The following is a 25,591-nucleotide window of genomic DNA, read 5'->3' on the forward strand; positions in this document are numbered from 1 at the left end:
AATTTAATGTTGCACTTGCTAAAGGTGGGGTTAATTGGAATTACTGTATACACTTCAGAGTAGCTTAAACTTTAATATTATATTATAATGTGTGTTGATTTATATTTTGTATTAATAACCAAAATGTGCAAAGTAACTAGTGACTAAATATGTTATGTAAAAAGTTAAACATTTGCCAAGACAAATATAAAATAACCTAATTTGAAAATACTCAAGCAATGTACAAGTACCTAAGTAAATGTAACTGGTTTTAGATATTGCTGAAATACTTTATATTGACCAATGAACATAGCCTATAAATAGCAGAATCGCAGACCTAACATCGACAGGTGTTCTTAATTAGAGAGCAGCTGGTGTTGACAACGAAGACAACAGAGGAGCGCTTCCCTTTGACAAACAAAATATATATATATATCGCATTTATATTCAAATATATTTTTTACCCAAAAACACAACATAAATGATCCTCGTCGGCTTGAAGGTGAGTGTGTGTAGAGACCACATGTGGCGTCAAACCAGACCGGTTACATGTGGATACAAATGTTGAGTTGTAATACTTCATGTAAGAAAACAAAGCTAAACGTGTTTGTAGCGTCAGGCTAAAGTGATAACGTAGCCTATCTTAGCCTAGCTAGACATACATAAATAAATTAACAGTTACAGTGGAAATGTTTTTTCTTCAAACCAGCTGAGCGTGGTCCTCGTGCTACTCATTGGGTGCACGCATCATCTTGTTCAGGGTAAGGGTGTCTACTTGTATAATAAAAATATCAAGTTATGTTGCTTGTCGAAGTATAAAGTTATGTTTGTTAATTGTATAGGAAGGTGCAGCGTAGAGCATTGCACGGACCCCACGAGGTGTGTTCTGTCTGAAGACCAAAGAAGCTGCAAATGTGCGCTTGGATATTATGGCGACCAATGTGACAAAGGTAGGCACATTCCTATTCATTTCTTTTTACAATTCACTCTGCCTAAAATAATGTATTTTCTTTTACAGAAGGGGCTCTTACAGTTCCTAATTTAGCACCTTTAAATATTTAGGAGGCCTATTACACTTAAAGTTAAGGCAAATATCTTTTAATAAAACCAATAACGTTTTATTCATTAGCAAGGGTCCTTGTCCAGAAACATTGGATTCTACATTTCCCACAATAGCATACTTTTGCGAGACACTGTCTGTCTGGTAATTGCCAACATTTCAAAATCCTTGCCCCAATTTGCAACTTTTCATTAGGCACCAAGTCCAAGAAATTACTTTGTTAAATGTTACTCTAATTATTTCAGGGTACTTTTTTTTAAAGGCAGGAAGATATTTTGCAATCGTTTTCACAGGCGGAGTAATCATTTACACCAAATATATAAACAGTTTTTGTAGATTTGTACACATGTTGTTCAATTGCCTGCAAAGGAACATTTGTTCTGTCCATACAACTTGAATAAAAGTACATAAGCAGAATAGACGCCTTAGCTGTACTGTAAATGACAGAGTTATGCTATGGCTGTTAGGCTCATAAGTTGTTGCAATCAAGACAGATGGAAACAAATAAACACTTAACATACTTAATGTGTTTGTATAGTTAACAGTGCATGTGTCCTCCTGTGAATCTCATGCTGCCACCTGCCTTGCATACCTAATAACCTTACGTTTTACAGATGCACACATACAAGTAATGTGTGGCAGGGACTACATAACAGTCAGAGCATTAGAGGATTTCTTCATGTACCACAACGTGCCACTGGAGTCCCTGCACTTGTCCAACACATCTTGCCGTGCTCAGAGAGAAGTCATCCATGGTGTGCCGTACTACATGTCCCGGACAACTAAAGAGAAATATCTAGCCTGTGGAGGCAAGCAGCTGGAGGTACACCTCAAGCATTATTTACATTACATGCCTTACACTTTATTTTCCTTGTTCAGTAGAAAAAATATGTTAGTATTTCTCCCTCACAATGTTGCATTTGATGCTTTTTTCCCCCCCTTCTTACAGAAAAACTTTACTCACATCTCCTATTCCCTGAGTCTACTGTCAGATCCTCAGGTTACTGGAAACATCATCAGAAATCCAGTCATTAAGATTGATTACAAATGCATCTATCCATACATCAGGAGAGTCAGCCTACCTTTCCCGGTCGTCCCCTTGTCCAGGTAAGGATGTTGAATAGAAATGCTTACAGGTTGCACCAGTCCACCAACAGTTTCAGTTAATGTAGGTACAAATATAAGGAAGGGAATCGTCTCTGTTCAAGTGCATGGTTCTGTGGTTTCTAATAAAAAAAAAAAATGGAAAAAAATAATATTTAATACATAGTGGAATTGCGTTTTGCACTTGGTCCCCAAACTCTCTTTTTTGTTTTCTTGCCTCTTCTGTGTACATGGCAGTGAGGCAGTGATACGTGTAGATGAACTTGATGCCACAATAGAGCTGATGCTGTACACAGACCAGTCCTACTCTAAGGCCTACAGCAGTTCCCCCACCATCGAGCTCAGAGACAAGGTATGGGTACATTTTTAAATCCAAGGCTTTAGCTAGATTGAATTGACTGTATGCTTTAATGCCCTAACAACCCTATTGCCAAAATGCTTTCCATATTCATAAACACAGCAAAATGGTTGAACAATTTAAAAGCCACACATATTTGTCGTGTTAAATCATATTCAAACACAATTTTGAGAATTCATGTCGGTGATGGCTTTAGTGTGACTTTTAAATGACTGTGTCCAGGTGTATGTGGAGGTGAGGGTCACCAAGCCTGCAGATTTCTTCCGGCTCCGGATCAATGAGTGCTGGGCCACACAGTCCTCCCAGCCTAGATCTGCAGAGGGCCTGGTTCACACGCTGCTTATGAACGGGTCAGAGCAGCTCTCCAATATCAACAGTTTGTCTCCCTTTCATTTTTAAATATGAGCCCCACTCCACCCATTCCTACTCCTTCTTCCCATCTCTTTATTCAGGTGTGTGAATGACCAAACTGTTGTCTTTCTAAACGGGAGCACGGGACAGCCTGGCCGTAACGGAGAAAGTTCTACTGTTCGCTACAGCTTCGACATGTTTCGCTTCACATCCACACCACACGACCTCTATCTGCACTGCACTGTCCAGCTGTGTGAACCAGACGACCTCGTGTCCTGCACACCTGTGAGCTCACTCCATTTAATTACTTGGATCTGTTACCTGGTACCAAGAAGCCGAAACCCTTAGGCCTCATGTGTTACACCTCGAAGAAAATGAACATATTTTCCCATTTGGCTACCTGTTAGGTCTCTTTTTTGTTTCTTGTTTTTGTTTACAGAACTGTAAATCGATCGCTAAGAGAGAAGCGGTGAGAGCAGACCCCGCCCTGGGCCTCCTGTCGTATGGACCCATCCGGATTGAAATGCCAGACGGAGCGCAATCTAGTAATCAAACTATCTCTGCTCTCTCTGTAGACCTCATTAGAATATATATATATATATATATATATATATATACACTTAACTGCATACACTTAACTGCAGTGGATACCACATTTATCTGTTTGCTGTTTGTTTCAGGCGTACCGATGACGGTGGTGCTTCCTGTAGCCGCTGTCTGGACGGTTGGCTTCTTCCTCATCATCCTCATCACCGTGGCCAAAGCAGGCAGCAGGAGGCTTGCACAAACTGAGGAGCACTGACAACAACAATGCTGCTGTTGGCAGCTTCAATAAAACTTTCAAAAGAAACCATATCTATTTTTCTTTATCTCCTGATAAGATTTCCAAAGCTAAAGTAGTGTTCAGGAGGGCGACTGACCTTTTACTTTCAACAGCAAATTAACATTGAATAAAAATATGGATGCAAAAAGGTTGAACTAGTTGAATTTCACTTTGAGAAATTCCGGAGGAGGAATGCTTCAGTGCTGAGGTATAATACTAATAATGTTGGTCAGGGTTGGTTAATATTTTCTACATGTTCACATATAGATTTATGGTACAATCCTCATAACATTTCATTAGAAGTGTTTCACTTTAATGCATGCTATCGATTGTGTAATATACTAAACGCGAACCTAATTTACCTCCATGCATAATAGTATGTGCTTCCTGTCCCAAATGACTCCATCAGCCGCAGGTAGTTTCCCGTGAGGACAGCAGATGGCACGCTGAGTCAGGTCTGCTGTGCGAAGGGAGGAGGGCTCGTCTCTTAAAATCATTACACATCTTTTATCAGAAACCCAGCTGTTTGATGGCGGTCTCGAAAATATTGACAGAACGCGTTTCCGTTTAGAGTTAAAAGCCGTGCACGTCTACTTTGGAGCAAAACGGTGCAGGTGAAATTTGATATCCTGCCTCTGGAGTCCAGATTTTCTTTTTGTTTTCGTCGTGTGCAACATTACGCAACAAGATCAGAAACTCCTGAACTTCAAAAAATACTTGTCGTGTACTAATCCCGTGTTTGCAGTGTATTTTATGAGACTTGTTGCCGCACTTCTCATTGTGCTCCAGCTGCTGGGCTGATCAGCCATTGTGGACGAAGGAAAAGGGGGCAAGGTCTAGTTTAGTGCCCGCCGGCTACACTGTTAGCCGAGTGCATGAAAGGAGCTGCTGTATGAACACTTGGATGAGCCATGAGGCTGCTGGCCCAGGACAAATCGCTCAGTATGCAACCGGGAATGGATTAGTATAATCTCGATTCGTGTTTTTGCGAGTTTCAGTGAATGCACTTTATTTTACATAGTTTGTAGCAATTATTTCTTGTGCTCAAACCCAAGAAATGAGCAGATAGTGGGGCTACTTGTTGCGGAGGTTTGTGATTTAATGTAAGAGGAAGAGAAGAAGTCCTGCCGGAGGAAGTTGTTTGGCTGTTTTCTGTCACCACGTCTTCATCACTCCACAACAGCAAAAGGAAGATGGCACCCAAACAGCCCTGGACTCAGAGCATTATCACTTTGTGGTCCTTACTCTGCCTGATCCCGAGCTGCTCGGCAGCAGATGTCCCGGAGGAAGAAGGCTTCAATGCTGAGGTATAACATCTGGATCTGGGTACAGACAATACTTTTCTAGATGGTTACGATATTCCCTTTTTGTAGTTTTATTGTAAAACTGAATTAGTTTAATTTACAATACTCATACAATTTATTTACAAGTGTCTGAGTAGATCATTTTCTCAGTTTATTGTATACTTGTTTGTGTTCATAAGCAGGTTATAAGTGCATCCTTATGTTTGTTTTTGTTAAACATCAAAGCATCAGGTGGGTTCTAGCACTGCAGGGGTGTCATTTGACCTTTTGACCTTTTTCCAAATCACAACACAGCACTTGAGGTACACGCCTATGTATAAAATGGTATTGCCTTTTGTAGAATCATGTAAAGATCATATAATCTTGAATTATATAAACAACACTTTTAGCATTTACTTGCACAATGTATAACCGGAATATGAACAATGAAACTACTTTTTTAACCACTATGATTGTATTTGTAAGCCAATTGTAGGACATTTAAAGAGTTGAGTTATGTATTTGTCAACTTATCTTAAGAAGCCTCCAGAATTAGGGTATACAAATATATACAAAGATCCTTTATGTTTGATTAAGTAATAGGCTACAGGTATAATACAATTAAAATATATTAGTATAGTTGATATCCACATGAATAGTTGATTTTCAAACTTGTAAAATAGTGTATGTTTAACATTTAGAGAAAACATGAGTTGGTGATGTCTTCTTGAGACCGTTTTAAACTGGAAACATATAACACACGGTAGCATAATAAACTAAGTGTACTAGAAGTAATATAAAAGATCCATGCAAAATAGAACAGTAATGCAAGTACATAAATTAAGCAAAATAAGTGACATTGACATTATCACTGTTTGAACACCACTGTCTGATGGACAGAACATTTCCTATTAATTTCCTTATATTTGTTTGAAAACGACATTAAAGCGTGTATGAAGTGTCTGTACCCTGATTATGTATATTCAATATAGGGGTTATTATTCCGATTTTCACAAGATAAGTTATTAATGTTGTGGTTTTAAAAATAATGACATTCTGTTAAATGTAATTCTCATGTACCATATTGTTGATTTATATAACAATGTAAGAATATCACAATGTTGAATCCAGTCATATCCTCCAGAGGTTTTACTTATCTTCTTTCATGTTCTTTAGGCACAGGTGTGAATAAGCCCACGTTAAGGTGACATGGGTCAAGACTTGTCATGCTATGCAGAAATGGTCTTTTAAGCTTTTTCTCTGCCTGAGTGTGTTCATGCATGATGAGTTTTTGTGTTGCGAGTGTGTGTTTTTCCCCCGGCCTAAGTTCATCGCATACATGCATGAAGGTATGAGTCCCATGATCCATCTGTATGAGGGGGCCTGTGGCGTTGTTTTTGAGCTCTCAAGGCTTTTTTAAAGGGCAGAACTCAAAACTTTACAGATGCCCCCCCAGGAGCCATGGTCCTGTTTGCCTGGCTACAAGTCTCTCCACGCTCAATTTCACTGTCAGCAAACATGAAGCAAAAAGGGGAAATTCAGCGTGTGTAAGCCTTTTACCATTATTTTAAGTAGACTCATGCAGAGTTTTATGTTTAACTACAGCAGTGACATACAGTTTTATTATTGCCCTTTTAGTTTTCCTGTTTCCACTTCTTCCTCTGTTCTCCTCCTCATCTGGGCTGTCAGTGTGGAGAAGGCGCAGGAATGTCGTAATGTTAATAGAAGCCATCTGGTTTCTATCTCTACTTTTCTTTTAACTCCTCAGATGCTCCCTCTAGTCATTAGACAGTGGATAAACAGTTGTAGCTGTCATCCAAATGTATCGCACACACAAAAACAAACATGTGTTTAGGAACTTTTCCAAAGGAAGGCTAAGTAAATCTGACTGTCTCCTCACAGGCGTGGCTTCGTAAATTTGGCTACCTGTCTCAGGCGAGCGGTCAGATGTCCACCATGCAGTCGGCTCAGATTCTTTCCAAAGCCATCGGTGACATGCAGCGCTTCTATGGCCTGGAGGTGACCGGAGAGATGGACCCTGCTACTGTTGTGTAAGAAAGTATTTCTTTTGGTTTTATTCTGCAGTTTTTGTTTTTTGTCCCAAAGACATGCAACACCACTTTACGTTTGTGTGAGCAGTGACCGCAAACTGAATCCAGAGATCTTGAGGGATTTTTTAAAATCATGTTTGACTTTATTTGACATGTATTGCCATTTTTTAGATCCTTCATTTGTATGCCTTCTATGGCCTCGGGTCGGTCAACAAACCTCAACCATCATGAAGCAATTTGTTTCATAGCTCTGGCTTTTCCCCATCACATAATAACTTTGTCATATGAATTTTTCTGTATTACCAGGGGCGGAGAAACAATGCCAGCTTGTAATATGTTTTTATGCCCATATGGTTTGGATTATAGTTTCATTTAGCTTATATCACATCATGACTAATGAGGCTAGTCAGGCTATTGTGTTATATCCTCACATTCATCTGTGGCCTTGATTCATTTTATTAAACCTGTTCCCTGGAAGTTCTAGGGAAAATGACAAGGTCTTAGAGGAAAAGTTTTGCATATATTGATACCACTGTTATGTGAAGCTAAAAAAGCAGCAGCAACCAATTAGCTTAGCTTAGCCCTGTTACAGGAAAAGGGGAAGCAGCTAGCCTAGCTCTCTGCTAAGTTAACTGAATCTGCAGATCATTATTTAACACATGTGTTGTTGTTTAATCCCTTAAAGAACAGAAACCAAGTTTGTAGTTACCTATGGACAATGCGAGGCTTGCTGTTTCCGTCTTTCTCCAGTCTTTGTGCTAAGCTAAGTCGGCTACTGGCAGTGGCCTCATTTACAGTAATGCTTGACAAAAAGTGATTAAGTGTGTTTCCCAAAATGTCAAACTATTCCTTTAACATGACAAATTCACTTTGTTTTCACATTTTAGTTTGTCAGAGATTAGTCCTGAAAAAGGGCTTAGATGAAGTGCTCCATGCTGGTTTAGAATAATAATGTCCAGCTTTGTGAAGAGTCTATCAAAAAGGACTAGAAATAAAACATTTCAAGAAATCACAAAAGCTACCGCAAACAGTATAAGGGTCAAGTTTATGGCCATGAAACAAAAGTCATTGTGCGAGATTAGCATGTTGGTGACAACAGTTTGTAATCCTATGTTTGTAATGTGTGTGTCTGTTTCTGTGTGCTTAGGGCGATGCGTCTGCCCCGCTGTGGCCTCCCAGACAGAAAGGCAGAGGAGATTGATGTTGGTGCTCGAAAGAAGCGCTACACTCTCACTGGAAAGCAGTGGGACAAAGACCACATCACCTACAGGTTTATAGCACTGACATGTCAAATAAATTCAGCGACAAAGCAATAGCATAACATCTCTAATAGGCTTTTTCTTCTGGCTCTAGTTTATTAAAATATCACGCGTTGCTGGGCGAGGAGCAGACGTACAAAGCTATCCGCAACGCCTTCGACGTGTGGAGACGGGTCACGCCGCTCACCTTTGAGGAGTTACCTGCTGAAAACAACAACCACAGCATCAACGGCAGCAAATCAGAGCTCTCTGACATCCTGTTGTTGTTTGCCTCTGGTTACCACGGTGATATGTCATTGTTTGATGGCGAGGGAGGGTCGTTGGCCCATGCCTACTACCCCGGACCAGGAATCGGTGGGGATGTACACTTTGATGAAGATGAGCCTTGGACATTGGACAATAAAAACCCAGAAGGTGAGTCAGTCAGTGGACTCTTTTTTTCTAGCGGGGATTGAACTTGTGACCTTTTGGCAACAGCACCATTTCTCCGTCTCTTCTGGTGAACGGCTGCAGCAGTAAAGGTTCACTGGGTACATGTCCATGAGAATTGGATGTGTCTACAAGCTTGCTGTAATGCCATACTAATAAAATCTAACCAGCCATTTAGCTTGTTAAACATATTTATTAGCTTTCCTCTTCCTGTGTTGGTTGCCCAATAGTTGATGCACTTCCTTTATGGTATACATTGAGCCTTCATGTGACCATGAGAATGCACCCCGGTGGCATACAGAGTTGCATAGTGAACTCAAGCCTTTAGGGAACCAATATAAATGCAGATGGTGTCATTATTTTATATTACATGTGCAATTTATATTTACTTCATAATGATACGTTTTTAGCAAAAAATGTGTCTATTGCCAATATGAATCAACTGTATCATATTAAGTTAATTCCTTTGTCAATTTACAAAAATGTTCCTTTTTTTTGTATAAATATGTAAACAAATGTACAAACAATATGTGTGTCACTGCAGGTATTGACCTCTTCCTGGTTGCGGTCCATGAGCTCGGTCACGCTTTGGGTCTGGAGCACTCTGATAACCCCAGCGCCATAATGGCTCCTCTCTACCAGTGGACTCACACACATAACTTCTCCCTGCACGAGGATGACATCAGAGGAATACAGTACATATACGGTAAGAGGCACGCACTGTCCAGACACACCTATTTATATCATTGGTTTTATTTATGGCTTCAACAATGCAGTATTTTAAGGCACGACCAGAGCAGCATTTGGATTTGAACTTGACACAGTGAGCCCTTTAATGTCAGATTTTTCCATCAGCTAGTGCAAAGATACTTACCTGAACCATAACACAGCTTACATTAATTAAGATCTATTCATTGATATACACAACTAGAAAGCCTTTTCTAACCTTACCACCAAGACCTGATGAGTATCATGGTTTAGCCTTAGCAGAAACACACAAAACAAACTGTGAACTCGAACTTTTTTGATGTTTTGACTTCATACTCTTCATGCTTTTTGGATCTAAAATCAGTAAGGGTTGAGGTGCAGACAATCGGCTGTATCACATCTGCACACAGGAACACCAGAAGGCTTGTAAAGAAGCTCTGTGCAAACGGCCAACCACACACATAAATCACAAGAACCTCGCTCAATTCAGCATATCTTGCGTGCCGTTATGATGTTGTCATGCATTCCCTTCTCAATGGATGGCATTGTTAATTGACAGATGACATCTTTGTATGTGTGCCTGTTGGCTAGAGTTGTTTTAGAGTGTCCTTTATGTATATATGTGTTGCTATTTGTCTGCTGCGGCTATGTTTTAGGAGCTGTAATTACAGGCCGAAACACTAACTTTTGTCTTAAACTTAAGACATAAATCCATTGCAGACATTGTTTACTGACTTTTAGGCAAAAACAATTTTCATTACCATCTATTGTTCCGAAACGGTCGCCTCTCTTGTATCAGATACAAATACAGATAAAACATTGAAGTGTACTATTTGAATGTTCCTCCTATAGTTAAAGTTTGCCCAGGAAACTCCCAATCTTTCCATACCCACACAACTCTGGCTTATTGATACGCCTACTCCTACTACTGTAAATACTGTGAGGTAAATGTTTTGGCTAAAATTATACAGTAGTTCCCTAAATCAAAGGGAGCAACGAAGCGCTGAGCTAGAGAACAGCTCTGATTGAATAGAGAAAAGCTCACAAACATTTGCGTTCCTTTGACAGAGATTTTTATTCAAGAGGCCGATACGTTTTTAGCTACTCAACTATTTACTATCTTATCAATAAAATGACTACAAAAGATTAAACGTATGTTATATATCCTGTTGATTTGTGTAATTATGTAACCAAAATGTTTCAAACTATTTTAAACATGGAGCTACCACTTTTTAATCAAGGTAACAGTATTTTTTATTTGGTCTCCTCTGGTGACATCTCTCCCCCCTTTCAAATGCTTTCAGTGGTCGTCATACATTCACAGTTGTATCCACTTTTAAGCCACATTTTAACCAGTCATTGGACATCTGAATCTTCATTCTTCAGAGAAAAAAGGTGGACAAAGGTTGGAGGCAGAACAGCGTTGGAAGAACAATACACACACATAATTAATATAAACCTGTTTTATTCAATGTTATTAACCTTAAGGTTTGTTTTGGAGAGTAACAGACCTCAGTGCATTATTTTGTTTCATAAAATCAAGTTTATTCACATTATGGATTTTGTTTGAGGATTTATTTGTACTTTTTAAGGCTGCTGACTTCATAAAAGTTGACGGATTTTAAAAGCCTGAATATGATATAAAAAAAGAATGAAATCCAGAAAAGCCCTACTTTACTGTCTGGAGACTACGATGCAGATTCAGATGCTGCATATGCTACATTTCGCAGCACACTGATGATCGCACAGGCCAACATCAGCCCTCATATATTCCTCGCATATTTTGGTCTCAGTGTAACTCAATACGTCTATGGGCCCATCAGCTGTCCGTACATATTACATGTAAGGGATAATGTGCTGCGACGCGGTCATTATGGGGAAAAGAACACCGACAGGCTGATCAGGAGCCCGACGCGAAGCGGAGGGATCTAGATCGGCATGAAGGTGTTCTTTTCCCCATAATGACCAAGTCGCTGCACATTATCCCGCTTATTACATGGCCACATTCTCAACAAAGTAACGTTATGACTCCCAATATTAATTGAAATGCTTTTATGGATTTAGAAAATGATTTTATTGATTTAAAAAATAGTTGTATGTATTGATTTAAATTGACATGCATCCGCGAAGAAAAATAGTCCGATGTTACTGTTTGAACTAACGTAGCAACGGCAGGAACTGCTTCGATAGCGTTTTTGAGGAGCTTTCTGATTACAGATTTGAAAACATCGTTGCTTGCTTTAAAAGTAGCACAATCCATTATGTCAAACCTTGGAAAGTATCTCGATATCCCTGCCCTGATGCCAAAGTAACTGCACACTGTATGTTTTGCCATTTGATGTATATGTCTGGACCGCTGCGTAAAAAGGAGGGTTTCTGCCCGTTACTTCTCCGCTGTTTTCTTGTCCCTCTTGTCTTTTTCTTTTCTTCACTGGGGACTCATCAGCCCCTAACTATTACTCCAAATTACTGTGCTCTCCAAATATATTAAAATGAATGTTAAAATCCTCCATGTTGCTATCACACGACAGCGGAAAACTAAAGACAATCAGACAGTTTGCTTGCTTTTCAAACTGTTACATTTGAAAAACAGTGAGAGCGTCTCTTGTCAGTTTGAAAAGCCAACGGTAGGACCTGCTTGCGTTTTTGAGGAGATTTTTGATTACAGATTTGAAAACATCGCTCCTTGCTTTAAAAGTAGCACAATTCATGATGTCAAACCTTGGAAAGTATCTAGATATCCCTGCCCTAATGACAAAGTAACTGGCAAGTGAATATGTGTCGCCGTTTGATGTCTATGTCTGGACCGCTGCGTAAAAAGGAGGGTTTCTGCCCCGTTACTTCTCCGCTGTTTTTCTTGTCCCAGTTCCAAAAGCAAACTGCATGCAGTTTGCTTTTCGGCCCAACTGTATACAGTTAAATCGACCGGACTTCTTTCTGAAGATGTGAGCGTCCTTAACAACGGTCAATAAGTCCTTGACAGCGGTCTGTCTGTTCGGTATTAACAACGTGTCACGTGTTCTGAATTGACCAATCAGAATCGAGTATTCAACTAAGCCATGTAATAAGACTGTATAGCTGTATCTGTGTATTTCCATCGCTTAGCAACCAGCGGGTTGTTTTTTCCAAAGAGCAGCAGCACAGTCGCAGTCAAGTGAGCTTATAGCCGCTGCTCATAATGGTAAGTTAGGCTTTCTTTCTTTGTGTGAGGGAGAGTTGAAGAGGACATTCAGCGGGAGAGAAGTGATCGATTTCTAATGAGGCATTTATTTAATTTCAGATTGACATTTTTCAGTTGAAATATGAGCGTGAAAAATAAATCCTCACAAATCTTTGTTCTAAGCCCTCCATCTCTTCATCCTCAGGCCCCCCCCTCCCCACGGCGGCTCCTCCCACCTCTCCTCCCCCCCATGACAACAATCCTGACGATGACTCCCCCACCTCCTCCTCTCCACCCGAAGATAAACCCACCTCAACTTCTCCCACCGACCCCCCGCCCAACCCGCCCGACCGCAGCCCACACCCCCCAGCCCCCCCGGAGCCGAGCCTCAGCCCTACCTCTCCTCCCGTCCTCCGCACCTCCACCCCCACCCCCACAGACTCTCAGCCTGACCCTGTCACCCCGTACGTCAGAAGAGATGTCCCGCCTCCTCCTCAGCCCCCTGCTCCTCCCCTCCCTCCCAAACTGCCCGACAACCAGCCCCCCAATATCTGTGACGGGGACTTTGACACGGTGACCATGCTGAGGGGGGAGATGTTTGTTTTTAAGGTGAGAAGTAAAGAAGTATTTCATATGGTTTAATATAAATGTTTGCTTGGATTGGACCGCAATAAAACTGCCACTAGTGTTTTTATAACCCCTGACCTGATAAAAACAAGCACATGAAAAGATGTACGACCTAAAAACGACCGTTATTTGAGTCAAAACAACATTCAAGTCATGCAATGGGAAGTGAACAATAAATAATTCTGACTGAAGATAAGCTAAAAGATAAACATCATTATTTTGCTTGGCAGGGTCGCTGGTTCTGGCGTGTGCGGAGGAACCGGGTCTTGGATAACTACCCCATGCCCATATCGGTCTTCTGGATCGGCCTGCCTAGTGACATTGACGCAGCCTACGAGCGCCACGATGGAAAATTTGTCTTCTTTAAAGGTATTCCGAAGCTGTTTATCACCAATAAAAGCTGTCAACATGCTGAGTGGACTGCACTCTGTTAGGTTTGCATTTGATTAATATCCCACACTGAGCTTTGTTATGGTTTTTCTCCTCGCTTAAGGGCACAACAAGAGGCCGGTTAATTTCCGTAATGTTTCTCCCCCAAGCTGGAGCCAACGTGGAGCTGTTACATAACCACAAGATGTGGAGACCAACACTGATCTGTGCATTGGTTTAAACGGGTCGGACTGAATGGAAAGCAGCGCAAACTCAGCATTTTCTTTACAAGCAAACAATGTGATTTACGAGGATAAGGAAATAATTCAACAAGGCTATAACTCTTGGTATTTGGCAGACATATAACACAAGAGGAGGATCGTGATTCATTGTATTAACACTGTGACAATATTGCTGCAGATGGAAACTATTGAGAGTACGGTGTGTTTGCATGTGCATCACAGAGTCCGTGTGTGTATAAGTGTGTGTTGCTGACATCATTTGGCGTCTTGAGCGAGGCCTGTGCGGCGTGGCGGCTGTCGCTGCTCCAGTGTGACTCTGTGGCTCCAGCTGAGCCCCAACAGGCCTCCTGGGAGAGGTGGAGGATTGCATCAGCCTTCCCGCACTACGCTGCTCCAGATGTTAACAGCTGCAGAGCACTCACTTGTACCGTCAGGCCGTGTGGTGATGTGTCATACATTTTCAGGATTTTCTTTACTTTCGATCACAGATTTTCTTTTTATTACCCATGAAAGGCTTTTTTAGAGGTGGGGTGGGGTTCATTATCCAAATGTGAGAATGGTGGTTGACGTACAGTATGCTGCACAGATTGTTAACCCCATTCAGGAACATTTGGAACATTGGGCTTGAATTGATTAACACTCATTAACATCCATGGGTGATAACTGTCACATATTTGTATTTATCTCCTAAGATTTGAAAGTAAATGCTTCCGAATCTGCGACAAAGTTGCTCATGTGAATCCAAAAGGATTTAAAACCTGTAGTACGGAGAACATAATGTAAACATATTTGCACTAATTTCTCGAAGCCCCAATGCACAGACTTACTGAAGACATTGGCTCCCACGTGGGTACATCTTGGAAAATAAGTGTTGTGCCTACTATTTCTAACTTCACTGTCCTTTCTACTTTTCTTCTGGAGTGAGTAAACCCCATGACATATGCCATATGCTCTGGCCATCACTTTGACTTCCTGTGCCATGGCTTTTTTCTCCCTCCTTTCTTTCTCTCCCTCATGAACTTTTCTCTCATATTTCCCCCCTCTCTTTGCCATATAACACGTAACATGTCAACTCAATCATTTTGTCCCCGCAGATGAACAATACTGGGTGTTCAGGGAGGCTGACGTCGTGCCGGGATACCCACAGCCTCTACATCAGTACGGACAGGGAGTCCCTGCTCACAAGATTGACACAGCAATCTGGTGGGAGCCCAATGGACACACATACTTCTTCAGTGGAGACAGGTACAGTGTGTCAGAGACACGCAGCAAGATTTTAAAATATAATGTAAGAAATCAAAGGAAACATATTGTAATTTATTAAAGCAGTTCTAAAAAAACACTTTTTCTGTGTTTAAGCATATATCATATATACATATATCAACCAACACACTGGGAACTAAGACAAGTGGTCATTTTTTGCGGGCTGCTTGGGTCATGGGATTCAACAAACCATGCAGGCTCATTGGCATATACCTCCAGGTATTTCTTACAACAGTTGAAAACCACTGAAGAAGCCACTTCTGGTGTGCCAAACGGCAGTTCCTTAAACATCCATTTGATGTTGGCTCTAAAAGCAAGTCATCCCCGTTGAACCCAATTGAAAAAGGCCTGACTTTTCAGCAGAAAGTCTGCTACAGTCAGGTATAGGGATGTAACGATACCAACAACTCACGGTACGATAATATCGCGATAAAAAGTCCACGGTACGATATTTATCGCGGTATTGAAAAATAAAGAACAAAAATGTTTTTTTTTTCTTTATTAAATAATACATCTGATTTGTACAGCATTTTAGTAGGATAGTAGTATTTTAAAGTGTCAACAATATAATAATCAGACCCTGCAATAGAATAAATCAAGTTTCACTTTAGTTTTTCAAGTAACTCAACTCTAACTCACTCACTCCGCGTCATCAAGGTTATCTTTTAGGAATATGAGCATGTCCACATTTCCAGGTGGAAGCTGGTTGGTACTGATGTTGCTGGGACAGAGAGATATGCTTTGGCCATGGGTGACAGCAGTGGGTCACACTGTGCATTGTCTCTCCACCACTTCAAAAACAATACCGTTTTTGCCAAGAAGGTGAGGTTTATTGACAGGGCGAGATATAAATATACTGTTGGTACTTGTCAATGTCTCTAGGTGTGTACATGTAGCCCTGTAAATACTATGTCCTTTTGTGTTATCTGTTGTTTTATGTTCATGTTGTAACCTACTTGCTGCCATGTTGGACAGGTCTCCCTTTAAAAAGAGATCGATGATCTCAATGGGACCATCTGGTTGAATAAAGGTTTAAAGATATATATATATATATAGGCCTATATAAAAAAAAAAAAAATTATTTAATTTTTTTTTTTTTAATCGCGGTAGATTTTGTCAGTCTCACGACGGTATTGAGACTTTTATTTATCGCGATATTCGATATATCGTTACATCCCTAGTCAGGTACAATTAACTCATTTTGGTCTCTGTAGCGAATTCTCCCGTTCATGACAACTAGGGGTTGGGACTTTTACCTGTTATCTGTAATACGGCCTAAAAGTTATGCCTACCTGTGGGCTTTGAGTGACATATACCATCACAGGTCGCAGCCGCTGGCTGTGTGCTCTGCTCTCACCCTGTCCCGCACCAGTTTCACCAACAATCCAGGTTTTTGCCCATTTGAAAAATAGCCGGGAATTGGAAGAATGTTAAGTCACTGTCAAAATGGCTACGTCCATTTTTTATACAGTCTGGAACTTCCTTCAGAAAAGATGTGGCATATTATATTGCAAGTGAATTAGAACAGAGTAGGACTTTTTTTTTTGAGAGGCTCAAAGAGACATGCGCTACAATAAAGCGTTTTAGGCAGAGGGGGGATACAGGTTTATTTAGACGGACAGTATACACAAAATAATGTGTATTTTTTACATTTAAACATGTAAACATGAACATATAGAAAGCCAATATATAGAAGTGTGAAACTTTTTATAACTTAGTATGTCCTCCTTCATCTTACTTTCTGTGTGCAGATACTGGCGATACAATGAGGAGACCCGCACTACAGACCGTGACTTCCCAAAACCGATAGAAAGATGGGGCAAAATCCCTCATTCACCCAAAGGAGCCTTCCTCAGCGATGACAGCGGTAAATATTTACTTTCAGTAGAGCAAATAAAGCCTTTATTTAGAGGAAGGGAATCGTTTTTGTTTATAAAAATCACAACAGGCCTCAAAGCTGTGCATACAGTGTTGAAAGCAGGGGAATAACATGAGTGAGTAGGGAGAGAAGGAATGAAAGGTTACAGGGGTGACATTGGGTGTGTTAGAGACAGACAGGGACAACACAATTACATCTGAGGCCGCTGGTTAGACTGGAGCAAGCAGAGAAGGATGAGGGGATGAGAGAGGGAGAGGAGGGAGGAATGAGAGCTCTGGTTTGAGGGTTAGCCTGTCCTTTCTTTTGGAAATGAGATTGTTGGCAGGCAGAGCTGCTCTACTGTAAATGCAAAGTCCACCCAAACTCTTCAAATGCCTCTGCAAGCCTGGTCTGAAGTACAGAGTGTCAATTACACCCATACATCTGCCCTGAGTACAGTATGGAGTTATTTTGTTGCATTCCGATGCTAAATTGTAGTACATGTTATGAGTTAATTTCTTTGAGTTAGTTACTTTCTTGTAGTTTTATTTTAACACATTTGTATTGTGATGTTAGATTCAGATTGAGACAACCATATTTATCCCAAGAAGGGCTATTTGTTTGCAGATGTACCCAGTCTATGCACAAATCTAAAACTCACAGGTAATATGTCAGAGGCAGCAGATCAACATGGATCAAATATGGTTGACAATAAGCAGCAGTAAATATAAAATGTGCCATTTGCAGTTCATATAATATTATAGTATTACTCAACATGTAATGTAGCCTACACCTCAATGAGACTTGTTGAACCATAGTTTATGCTAAAAGTTCTTTTCTTTTTTTCACATAATCTGATACTGGGATTTGTGTCCAGTACTGTTATTCAGTATCACTTGAATACCTGAGTATCTGTGCATTCTTGGTTTATAAGGAATGTATAAAGCCCTTAGTCCATCATATTTGGAAGTTATAAGTGTTACTCCTTACAGGCAAGGACACCAAATATCACAGTATATTCACATAACAATCCATTGCACATGAGTTGATTGACTTAAATCTATCTTATTTTCCTCTCATGCAGCTCACACCTATTTCTACAAAGGCTCCAACTACTGGAGGTTTGACAATCGCAAGTCAGAACCAGAGAAAGGCTACCCTCGCTCCATCCTGAAGGATTTCATGGGCTGTGTGGGGGCCCCTGACCCAAAGCCCGACACGGACACCGAGCAGGAACCAAAACACAAACCAGTGGACCCTTCAGATCGAGGCAGAGATGAGCACAAAGAGCCGGACAGCGGCAAAGACAAAGACTCTCAGCCTGACAACACAGAGGAGGAGGAGGAGGAGGAGGAGGAGGAGGAGGACAAAGAGGTCGACGTGGTTGTGACGGAGGCCGACAATGAATCAAAGGTCATGACCCTGATTATGGTGATTGTTCCTCTGCTCCTCATCCTGTGCATCCTGGTCCTAATCTACGGCATCCTCAGGACTCTACAGAAGAAGGAAACTCCGAGGGCCTTGGTGCACTGCAAGCGTTCGTTGCAGAACTGGGTGTGAGGCACAGACTTTGAAGCGATAGAGCCAGATTTGTATCACTTTTCTTCTACGGCCGTTGGCGTCAGAGTTTGTACTTACGTCAGAGTGGAAAGCAGCTTTGACGCCAGTTTAAGAAAGCCACAGACGAGTCACCGCTTTGGGCCCCATTCATTGTGAGAACTTCTATTGCTCATGTGAAATAATGCAAACTTGGTCAAATCATTGCCAGTGGACCTACAGTGTTTTTCCTGTGCCTCCCCTTGTGCCTTCTCAACATCTGATAAATAACCTCTTTTTCTTAAAGGAAACAAATATATATTCCTATCCCAGCGTTCAAAAACAAGCTTCTGGCACCGAATGTCAGACGACACACTTTTTTTAATCAATTCTTATTGTACAGAGAAGGGACCGAAGATCTTTTGTAGTATAAATGCAGACAAAGTCGATAATGCACATACATTACACAGTAGCACACATATTGTACGTACACACATGAGTGCTTGGAGCTATACACATACATCATACATACAATGTTGAACAAGACTTTCATTAGCTTGACTACGGTGCCTCCACCAATCTTTTTTCTTTGTTTAGAGCAGATAATTTGCACTTTTACATTTATTGTTGTCTTTTCGGTTTTACTAAGATTGCTCCACAGATGTGTGTGTTTGTGTAGGAATGTCAGACAGCTGTGTGTGTCCATTTTCCACTGAGCCCTCTCTCACACACACATGCACCAATGTCACATGATCTCCAAAAAACCCTAACGGCACTCATTGGTGCATGCATGTCCAGATAAGCACACACACATTGACATAGAGACTACTTACCCAAACAAAGGCACATATCGTTTCTTTTGCACACAGACACCAGGGCTCCAGCCTCCCCTCCTCCCACCACAGCCACGATAACTGTTTCGACTACACCAGTAAAACACAATCCCCAGTGGAGACATATTGATATACGACTGGTGCCAGGCCTTGGATGAAATGCAAGAGGAGGAGGGATGTATTCACAGTTAACAAGAAGAATTGAAAAGTGTGTTTTTTACACATCCTCTCCAACTAGGCTTGACCTGTGAAGAGTAAAACAATAGCAGCAGTGTCCATCTTTTGTATCTTCTCTTCTTCTTCATCATTTAATGCTAAAGCTAAATAGATTTAAGTGTACACAGAAGAAGCTTGAGAGGAATGGGTCAGGGTCTGGTTTCCATTAAGCCCACATGCCGCTGATTTGTATCAGGCATGAGGAGGGAGAGAGGGGAGTTGGGGAAAATGCAGAAAGAAGGAGGTGTAAAAGGAAATGAAAGAGAATGAAATGCGAGGGAAGGAAAGATTGAAGTGTGGGGGGGGGTCTACCAGAGTTTCCTTGCCAGTTTTTCTCTGGGAAAGGAGGAGCGAGGGAAAGAGGGAGGAAGGTTCTCGGGGAGGGGCAGCGCAGGCGTTGTACCTCCTGACCTAGGTCCTTTTCTAGTCTTCTTGTTTTTGCTCTGCTTGTTGTCCTGAGCTGGAGAGGACCCCCCCCCTCCATCCTCATCCATCATTCTTTCCTCTCTTATGTTTCTTTTAAGTCTTTGTTTTTCTCTGTTTGATTTGTTTTATTCCTGTACCTCCACGATGTATTCATTTTCTTCTGCACTCTTCTGGAAAGTTAGCTCAAGCATTTAAAGCTACCTAATGCACATAAACAACTGCAGAAAGTGAGTCTACCACTATCTGTCTTTGTTTACCTTGCTTTTCTATGTGTAAAGCCACTATTTAGTCGCTAAAATCATTAATCTTTTTTCATTAGGTTGTGTGCCTTTTACAGTGTACCTATATTTAGTTTTTACATTATTTCTTTGTGCCTTTTTCAGTGAATATTTGGGGACCTTTTTTTACTATACATAGCATGAGGGAACGTTTTTAGAATTGTTTTTTGTTCGTTTTTTACTCTACTTAACATTTGTAGTTTTGTATATTTTTGTTTCAGGTTTTCTGTAAGATCAGCAATAGTTTATTACAATAATGTTGATGCATGCGGGGCATGTTCTGTAAGGCCTGTGCACTCCTGTGTAGAGTATGTTAAAGATTTCACAATAAAACAAAGCAACACACTGTTAGTCTTTAGTGCAATTTATTTCTTCATGTTACCTTAAATATACACCCTTTAACATTCTCAGCAAATGTCAAGTTCAAGGAGTCGATTCTACTGACGGCCACAAGAGGGAATCGTTGCCTCTAAAATAGAAAGTACATGAAGTACATTTGTAAGGTTGGAAGGTTCTTGTGGAGCAATTTCCATTTGATGCTTCTTAATAATACATTGGAACTTTTTTTATAAAGATAATTTATTTTACAGAGGAAGCTGTAATGGTTTTACGCAGCTTAATTTGTTAACAGCATATAATTAAACTAATACAATTAGCCAGCTTTAAACCAGTCATCAAATACAATCATTCTATGACAAAAACACGTGGCCAAGTTTACAAAATGGCAATTTTTACTTTGTGGTCATTCTTCTGTATTTTTTTGTAATATAAAGCGTTACCCTGTTTATATCTATGCAGGACTTTATTAGAGTAGGTTTACATTGCACCTCAACTTGGTAAACAGATGCAATGAGTGTAGTTTATGTGTAAAATGTGTAACTGCGTGAGAGCAGCGTCCTGCATGTCCGAGGTAATCAGGATTAGTTTCCATCACAGAACATCCACTAAACGACTAAAGCTTTACCTATACATCTGCCACTTGTCTACCTTTATTTCAACATATCTTCTCATCATTGGTTTTCCTTGTTCTTTTAATTCTCTTAAATACAATTGAACACATTTGGTTTAACATTTTAACCAAATGTGAATAGTGTGCACCACTATTTTTTTCTGCAAAGTTTCTCGACAATCATAGACCACTGCTTAGCTTGCAAAACTTTAGTTACATTCTCTACCTCTCCTATGAGTATTTTTCAAAACTGCCGCTGCTCTGTGTCTTATGCAGATGTTCAATTAGGATTGAGGCCACTATGCTGACATATGCCAGCCATTGGTTGGAAGGTTCTTCTGTGTCATCAACCTGTTTTCCAAGTTTATCCCCTGCTGAGCTGATAATGGGATCTGCCCGCTGCCTCATCACCACCATCAATTATCCTGTGATTCTCATTCTCAAGCAGTGAACAGGCCCCACTGGATGCAGTGAGTTATATGCACATGTATGACCTGGTGAATGTTCTCCACCTGTCTGATTACCTGTCTGCCAATCGCTGTCAACATTACAATTTACCATTCGGGGAGTCCTGGATCCTTGCTAATAACTCTCAGGGATCATGCCAATCACTTTCCCTGTTCACTGTCCCTGTCAAACACCTGAGGAAGAAGTATTCAGATTGTTCACTGATGTACACATTGAAAATATCTAAAACATAGGAAAGGGTCAATTCTGTGACTGATATTTTATCATGTAACCTATTACTTTACTAGATTGATGATAATAATAAAGCAACACTGCACACACCTATCTGGTTGGTATTTAACTTTAGGTCAGTTGTTATACAGTTTAGTACTAGTTTGGTAATTTATTGTTTTAGTAGGTTTTATAAGGTTACCATAGCCGTGTTGCTACCAAGGAAGTTGGTCCATCAACAACTCTGATGCAGATGAAGTGTTTCCCTCAAGATGAATTAATAACATTGTTGATTCCTTCATTTCAAATCTATTTCCATCATCAGGTAACAAAACACATTTCATGTATAACAACCTGCAAATGTTATTCCCATAAGCATTCTGATGTACTTGGTTTTTAACGCTAAATCAGTATGTGTTAGCAGGCTAGCTGAGGCTAACACGCTAACTTAACTGCGGTCAAGCCAGCCTCCACTTGGGAAAACACAGTCAAGCCCGCACGTGATATTGGGGTGCGCGAATATTAGAAGCATTACGGTAAAATCCCAGCGCTTACTCGGTCAATAACAAAAGCACCTATAAAAACAAACCAAACATATTAAATTAAGAAATATGTACTATATAATGTGATCAATAATTATTTAAAACAAACTACGTATAACTACCACGAGTAAATGTAAAATGTAAGGAGTTTCAAAATAAAAGTCCTTTGAAATCTCATATTGAAATCTCATATATGAGCTATCAGCCCTGTGTTTAGATAAGAATAAAACAAAATCTCTCCCTGATGCAAGACTCATCTCACTGCAGGGTGATAGAAGGACACCCCATCTACTCACCCAGAAAAAATCAGGACATTCTGATGTGGAGTTTCAAAATAAAAGACCTTTGAAATCCCATATATGAGCTATCAGCCCTGTGTTTAGATAAGAATAAAACGAAATCTCTCCCTGATGCAAGACTCATCTCACTGCAGGGTGATAGAAGGACACCCCATCTACTCACCCAGAAAAAATCAGGACATTCTGATGTGGAGTTTCAAAATAAAAGACCTTTGAAATCCCATATATGAGCTATCAGCCCTGTGTTTAGATAAGAATAAAACGAAATCTCTCCCTGATCCAAGACTCATCTCACTGCAGGGTGATAGAAGGACACCCTATCTACTCACCCAGAAGAAATCAGGACATTCTGATCTGGAGTTTCAAAATAAAAGACCTTGCTCTTGCCCTGCTCTTTGTAAAACCTTAAAACGTAACGATAGCTGCCAAATTAAACTAGAGTTTAGTTAACAAGTAATGGTATATTTTACTCTGAATTGCAGTAAAGTAGAATTATACGTTCACAGAAACATGAAATATACTCAAGAGCTTTGAAATTAAACTCAGCTATGCTAATTATTGTAGGCCTACTTAGATACTTTCCAACTAGTGCCATATTGAAGACATGTATTAACAATTAATGGATTTTTGTAGCCATTGCTGATAGAGCTGGGGTCTTCATGGCTGTTGGAACAAGAAAGAAAGTAGGCTATACTCCGTTCACCCTTTCGCCCTCGCCCACCCTCCTGGAGATCGTGGAACACAAGAAGGAGATACAGAGGGCTGGCACCGATTCCTTCCTGGATTTCAAAGACCAGACTAAGGCGATACGCAGGGCTGGCAGCATGTCCTTTACCCCCGCTCCTCAACGACGCCCACCAAAATCACCAAAGCAGAGACGCGCACCATCTCCCCCGGCTTCATCACCATGCCTACCACAATCATCCAAACCAAAACAATCTGCAAACTGATATCTGCTGGGTCCAGGCTCAAGGGCGTATGGCACTCTCAACTCTTTCCAGGACATGCCCGGGCCCTGCCTGCCAGTAGCTTTGCCGATATCTGTGTTGATAGGTAATAGATTAAGAGCGGTGAATGATCTTAGATACAGGAAGCACTCAAACGTTTGTGTGAGTTTATCTAATTTAGCAGTGATTCCATGTCAGCCACAGCTTGTTACAAAAAACATGACTGATAGTGTGTTTAACGAACTTAAACTAGCTTTATTAAATGTCAGGTCTTTGGCAGGAAAAACATTTTTAATCAATGATTTTATCACTGAGCACAATCTTGATTTTATGTTTTTAACAGAAACTTGGATTGAACAAAATAACAGTGCAGCTGTTCTTATCGAATCAACCCCTCCCAACTTTAGTTTTATGAGTCAGGAAAGAATGCATAAGAAAGGGGGTGGAGTTGCTATTCTGTTCAATGATTCCATTCAATGCAGGAAGACATCGTATGGAAACTTTGATTCTTTTGAATATGTGGCCCTTCCGCTGAAATGCTCCTCTCGAGCTCTGTTCCTAAATATCTATAGGCCACCCAAATACTGTGCAAGCTTTTTTAATGACTTTACTGAACTGCTGTCTATAGTGTGTATTGACTTTGACCGTCTAGTCATTGTTGGTGATTTTAACATCCATGTTGACAACCCCCAGGACAGAGGGGCTAAAGAACTGTTTTGTGTTCTTGATAGCTATGGACTGACTCAGCATGTGACAGAGCCCACGCACAATAAGGGGCACACTCTGGACTTAATTATCTCAAAGGGTCTGAATATCTCTAAGGTTGTGGTGACTGATGTTGCACTGTCTGACCATTCCTGTGTTTTCTTTGAGAGCTCTATTTCTGTTCACACAAGTGTTCAAAAAGAGGTAACCACAAAGCGATGTTTAACTGAACACACTAGGGAAATGTTTACTCAGAATTTTTCTTCCACACTTGCCCCTGCTAACACCTCAGTAAATGAGCTAGTAGATCATTTTAATTCAAAAATTAAAAATGTTATAGATGCCATTGCTCCAATTAAGGTAAAGGAAGTGACTGGGAAGAAAATATCTCCATGGAGAAAGGCCATGACCGTTAAAACAGAAAAAAGAGAATGTCGAAAAGCTGAACGCAGGTGGCGAAAAACAAATCTCCAGGTTCACTTTGAAATTTATAAAGAGAGACTTGGCCTTTATAATTTGGAATTGAAAAACGCACGACAATCATTCTTCTCTGACATCATTACCAAAAACAAAAACAAAGCACGTGCCTTGTTTGCTACCGTCGACAGACTAACTAACCCCCCAGTGTCAGTAGCCTCTGAATTTCTATCCACCAGGGCGTGCAATGATTTTGCCTCCTTTTTCACTGACACAATTCAGAAAATCAGACAAGCAGTCAGTGCCTCTGCATCAGGAACAGCAAATGTGTTGTCTCTGTGTCCACTTAACATCAATTCAGACACCATGACACAATTCCATCAGATTAATGATAAAAACCTGGAGGACATTATACAACTTCTGAAATCCTCCTCCTGCTGCCTTGATATTATTCCAACAGGATTTTTCAAAGATGTTTTGCCTTGCATGGCCTCAGAACTACTTCATATAGTAAACAAATCTCTTCACTCAGGTATTTTTCCACAGGCCCTGAAAACTGCAGTCATTAAACCGCTCTTAAAAAATAATAATCTAGATGCTTCAGTAATGAACAATTACAGGCCCATATCAAACCTGCCATTTCTAGGTAAGATCATTGAAAAAGTTGTTTTTCAACAGTTGAGTAATTTCTTGCATTTAAATGGTTGTTTTGATGTGTTCCAGTCAGGATTTCGTCCAAACCACAGCACTGAGACTGCTCTTGTAAAGGTCTTTAACGACATCCACTTAAACACAGACAGTGGCAGAACTTCAGTGTTAGTATTATTAGATCTCAGTGCTG

The 25,591-nt window shown here is 40.5% G+C and overlaps 2 protein-coding genes across 2 annotated transcripts; both read left to right on the plus strand.

Moving 5' to 3' along the window:
• The first annotated feature begins 339 nt into the window (after window positions 1-339).
• Window positions 340-3,705, plus strand: zpd (zona pellucida glycoprotein d). The gene is made up of 10 exons (XM_034085855.1): window positions 340-481; window positions 689-740; window positions 822-929; window positions 1,654-1,862; window positions 1,989-2,146; window positions 2,381-2,495; window positions 2,724-2,851; window positions 2,954-3,137; window positions 3,292-3,397; window positions 3,533-3,705. Exons 1-10 carry the CDS (start codon window positions 461-463, stop codon window positions 3,652-3,654), a joined length of 1,203 nt encoding a protein of 400 aa, XP_033941746.1. The 5' UTR covers window positions 340-460; the 3' UTR covers window positions 3,655-3,705.
• Window positions 3,706-4,083: 378 nt separating this feature from the next.
• Window positions 4,084-20,564, plus strand: mmp15a (matrix metallopeptidase 15a). Its single transcript, XM_034085038.1, has 10 exons — window positions 4,084-4,982; window positions 6,861-7,009; window positions 8,157-8,279; window positions 8,363-8,682; window positions 9,242-9,403; window positions 12,771-13,174; window positions 13,423-13,561; window positions 14,898-15,048; window positions 16,818-16,933; window positions 18,009-20,564. The coding sequence occupies exons 1-10, from the start codon at window positions 4,869-4,871 to the stop codon at window positions 18,482-18,484; spliced, it is 2,154 nt and encodes a 717-aa protein (XP_033940929.1). The 5' UTR covers window positions 4,084-4,868; the 3' UTR covers window positions 18,485-20,564.
• Window positions 20,565-25,591: the final 5,027 nt, after the last annotated feature.

Source organism: Pseudochaenichthys georgianus, chromosome 6, assembly GCF_902827115.2.
Source record: "Pseudochaenichthys georgianus chromosome 6, fPseGeo1.2, whole genome shotgun sequence".
NCBI classification, from domain to species: Eukaryota; Metazoa; Chordata; class Actinopteri; order Perciformes; family Channichthyidae; genus Pseudochaenichthys; species Pseudochaenichthys georgianus.

Excerpts from the sequence above, each read along its gene's own strand:
- zpd (XM_034085855.1), top strand. The coding sequence starts at position 461 with ATGATCCTCGTCGGCTTGAAG. Across the intron at positions 1,863-1,988 it reads GTGGAGGCAAGCAGCTGGAG|AAAAACTTTACTCACATCTC; the intron begins GTACACCTCAAG and ends CCCTTCTTACAG. Across the intron at positions 2,496-2,723 it reads CCATCGAGCTCAGAGACAAG|GTGTATGTGGAGGTGAGGGT; the intron begins GTATGGGTACAT and ends GACTGTGTCCAG.
- mmp15a (XM_034085038.1), top strand. The coding sequence starts at position 4,869 with ATGGCACCCAAACAGCCCTGGACTCAGAGCATTATCACTTTGTGGTCC. Across the intron at positions 8,280-8,362 it reads AAAGACCACATCACCTACAG|TTTATTAAAATATCACGCGT; the intron begins GTTTATAGCACT and ends TTCTGGCTCTAG. Across the intron at positions 13,562-14,897 it reads AAAATTTGTCTTCTTTAAAG|ATGAACAATACTGGGTGTTC; the intron begins GTATTCCGAAGC and ends TTGTCCCCGCAG.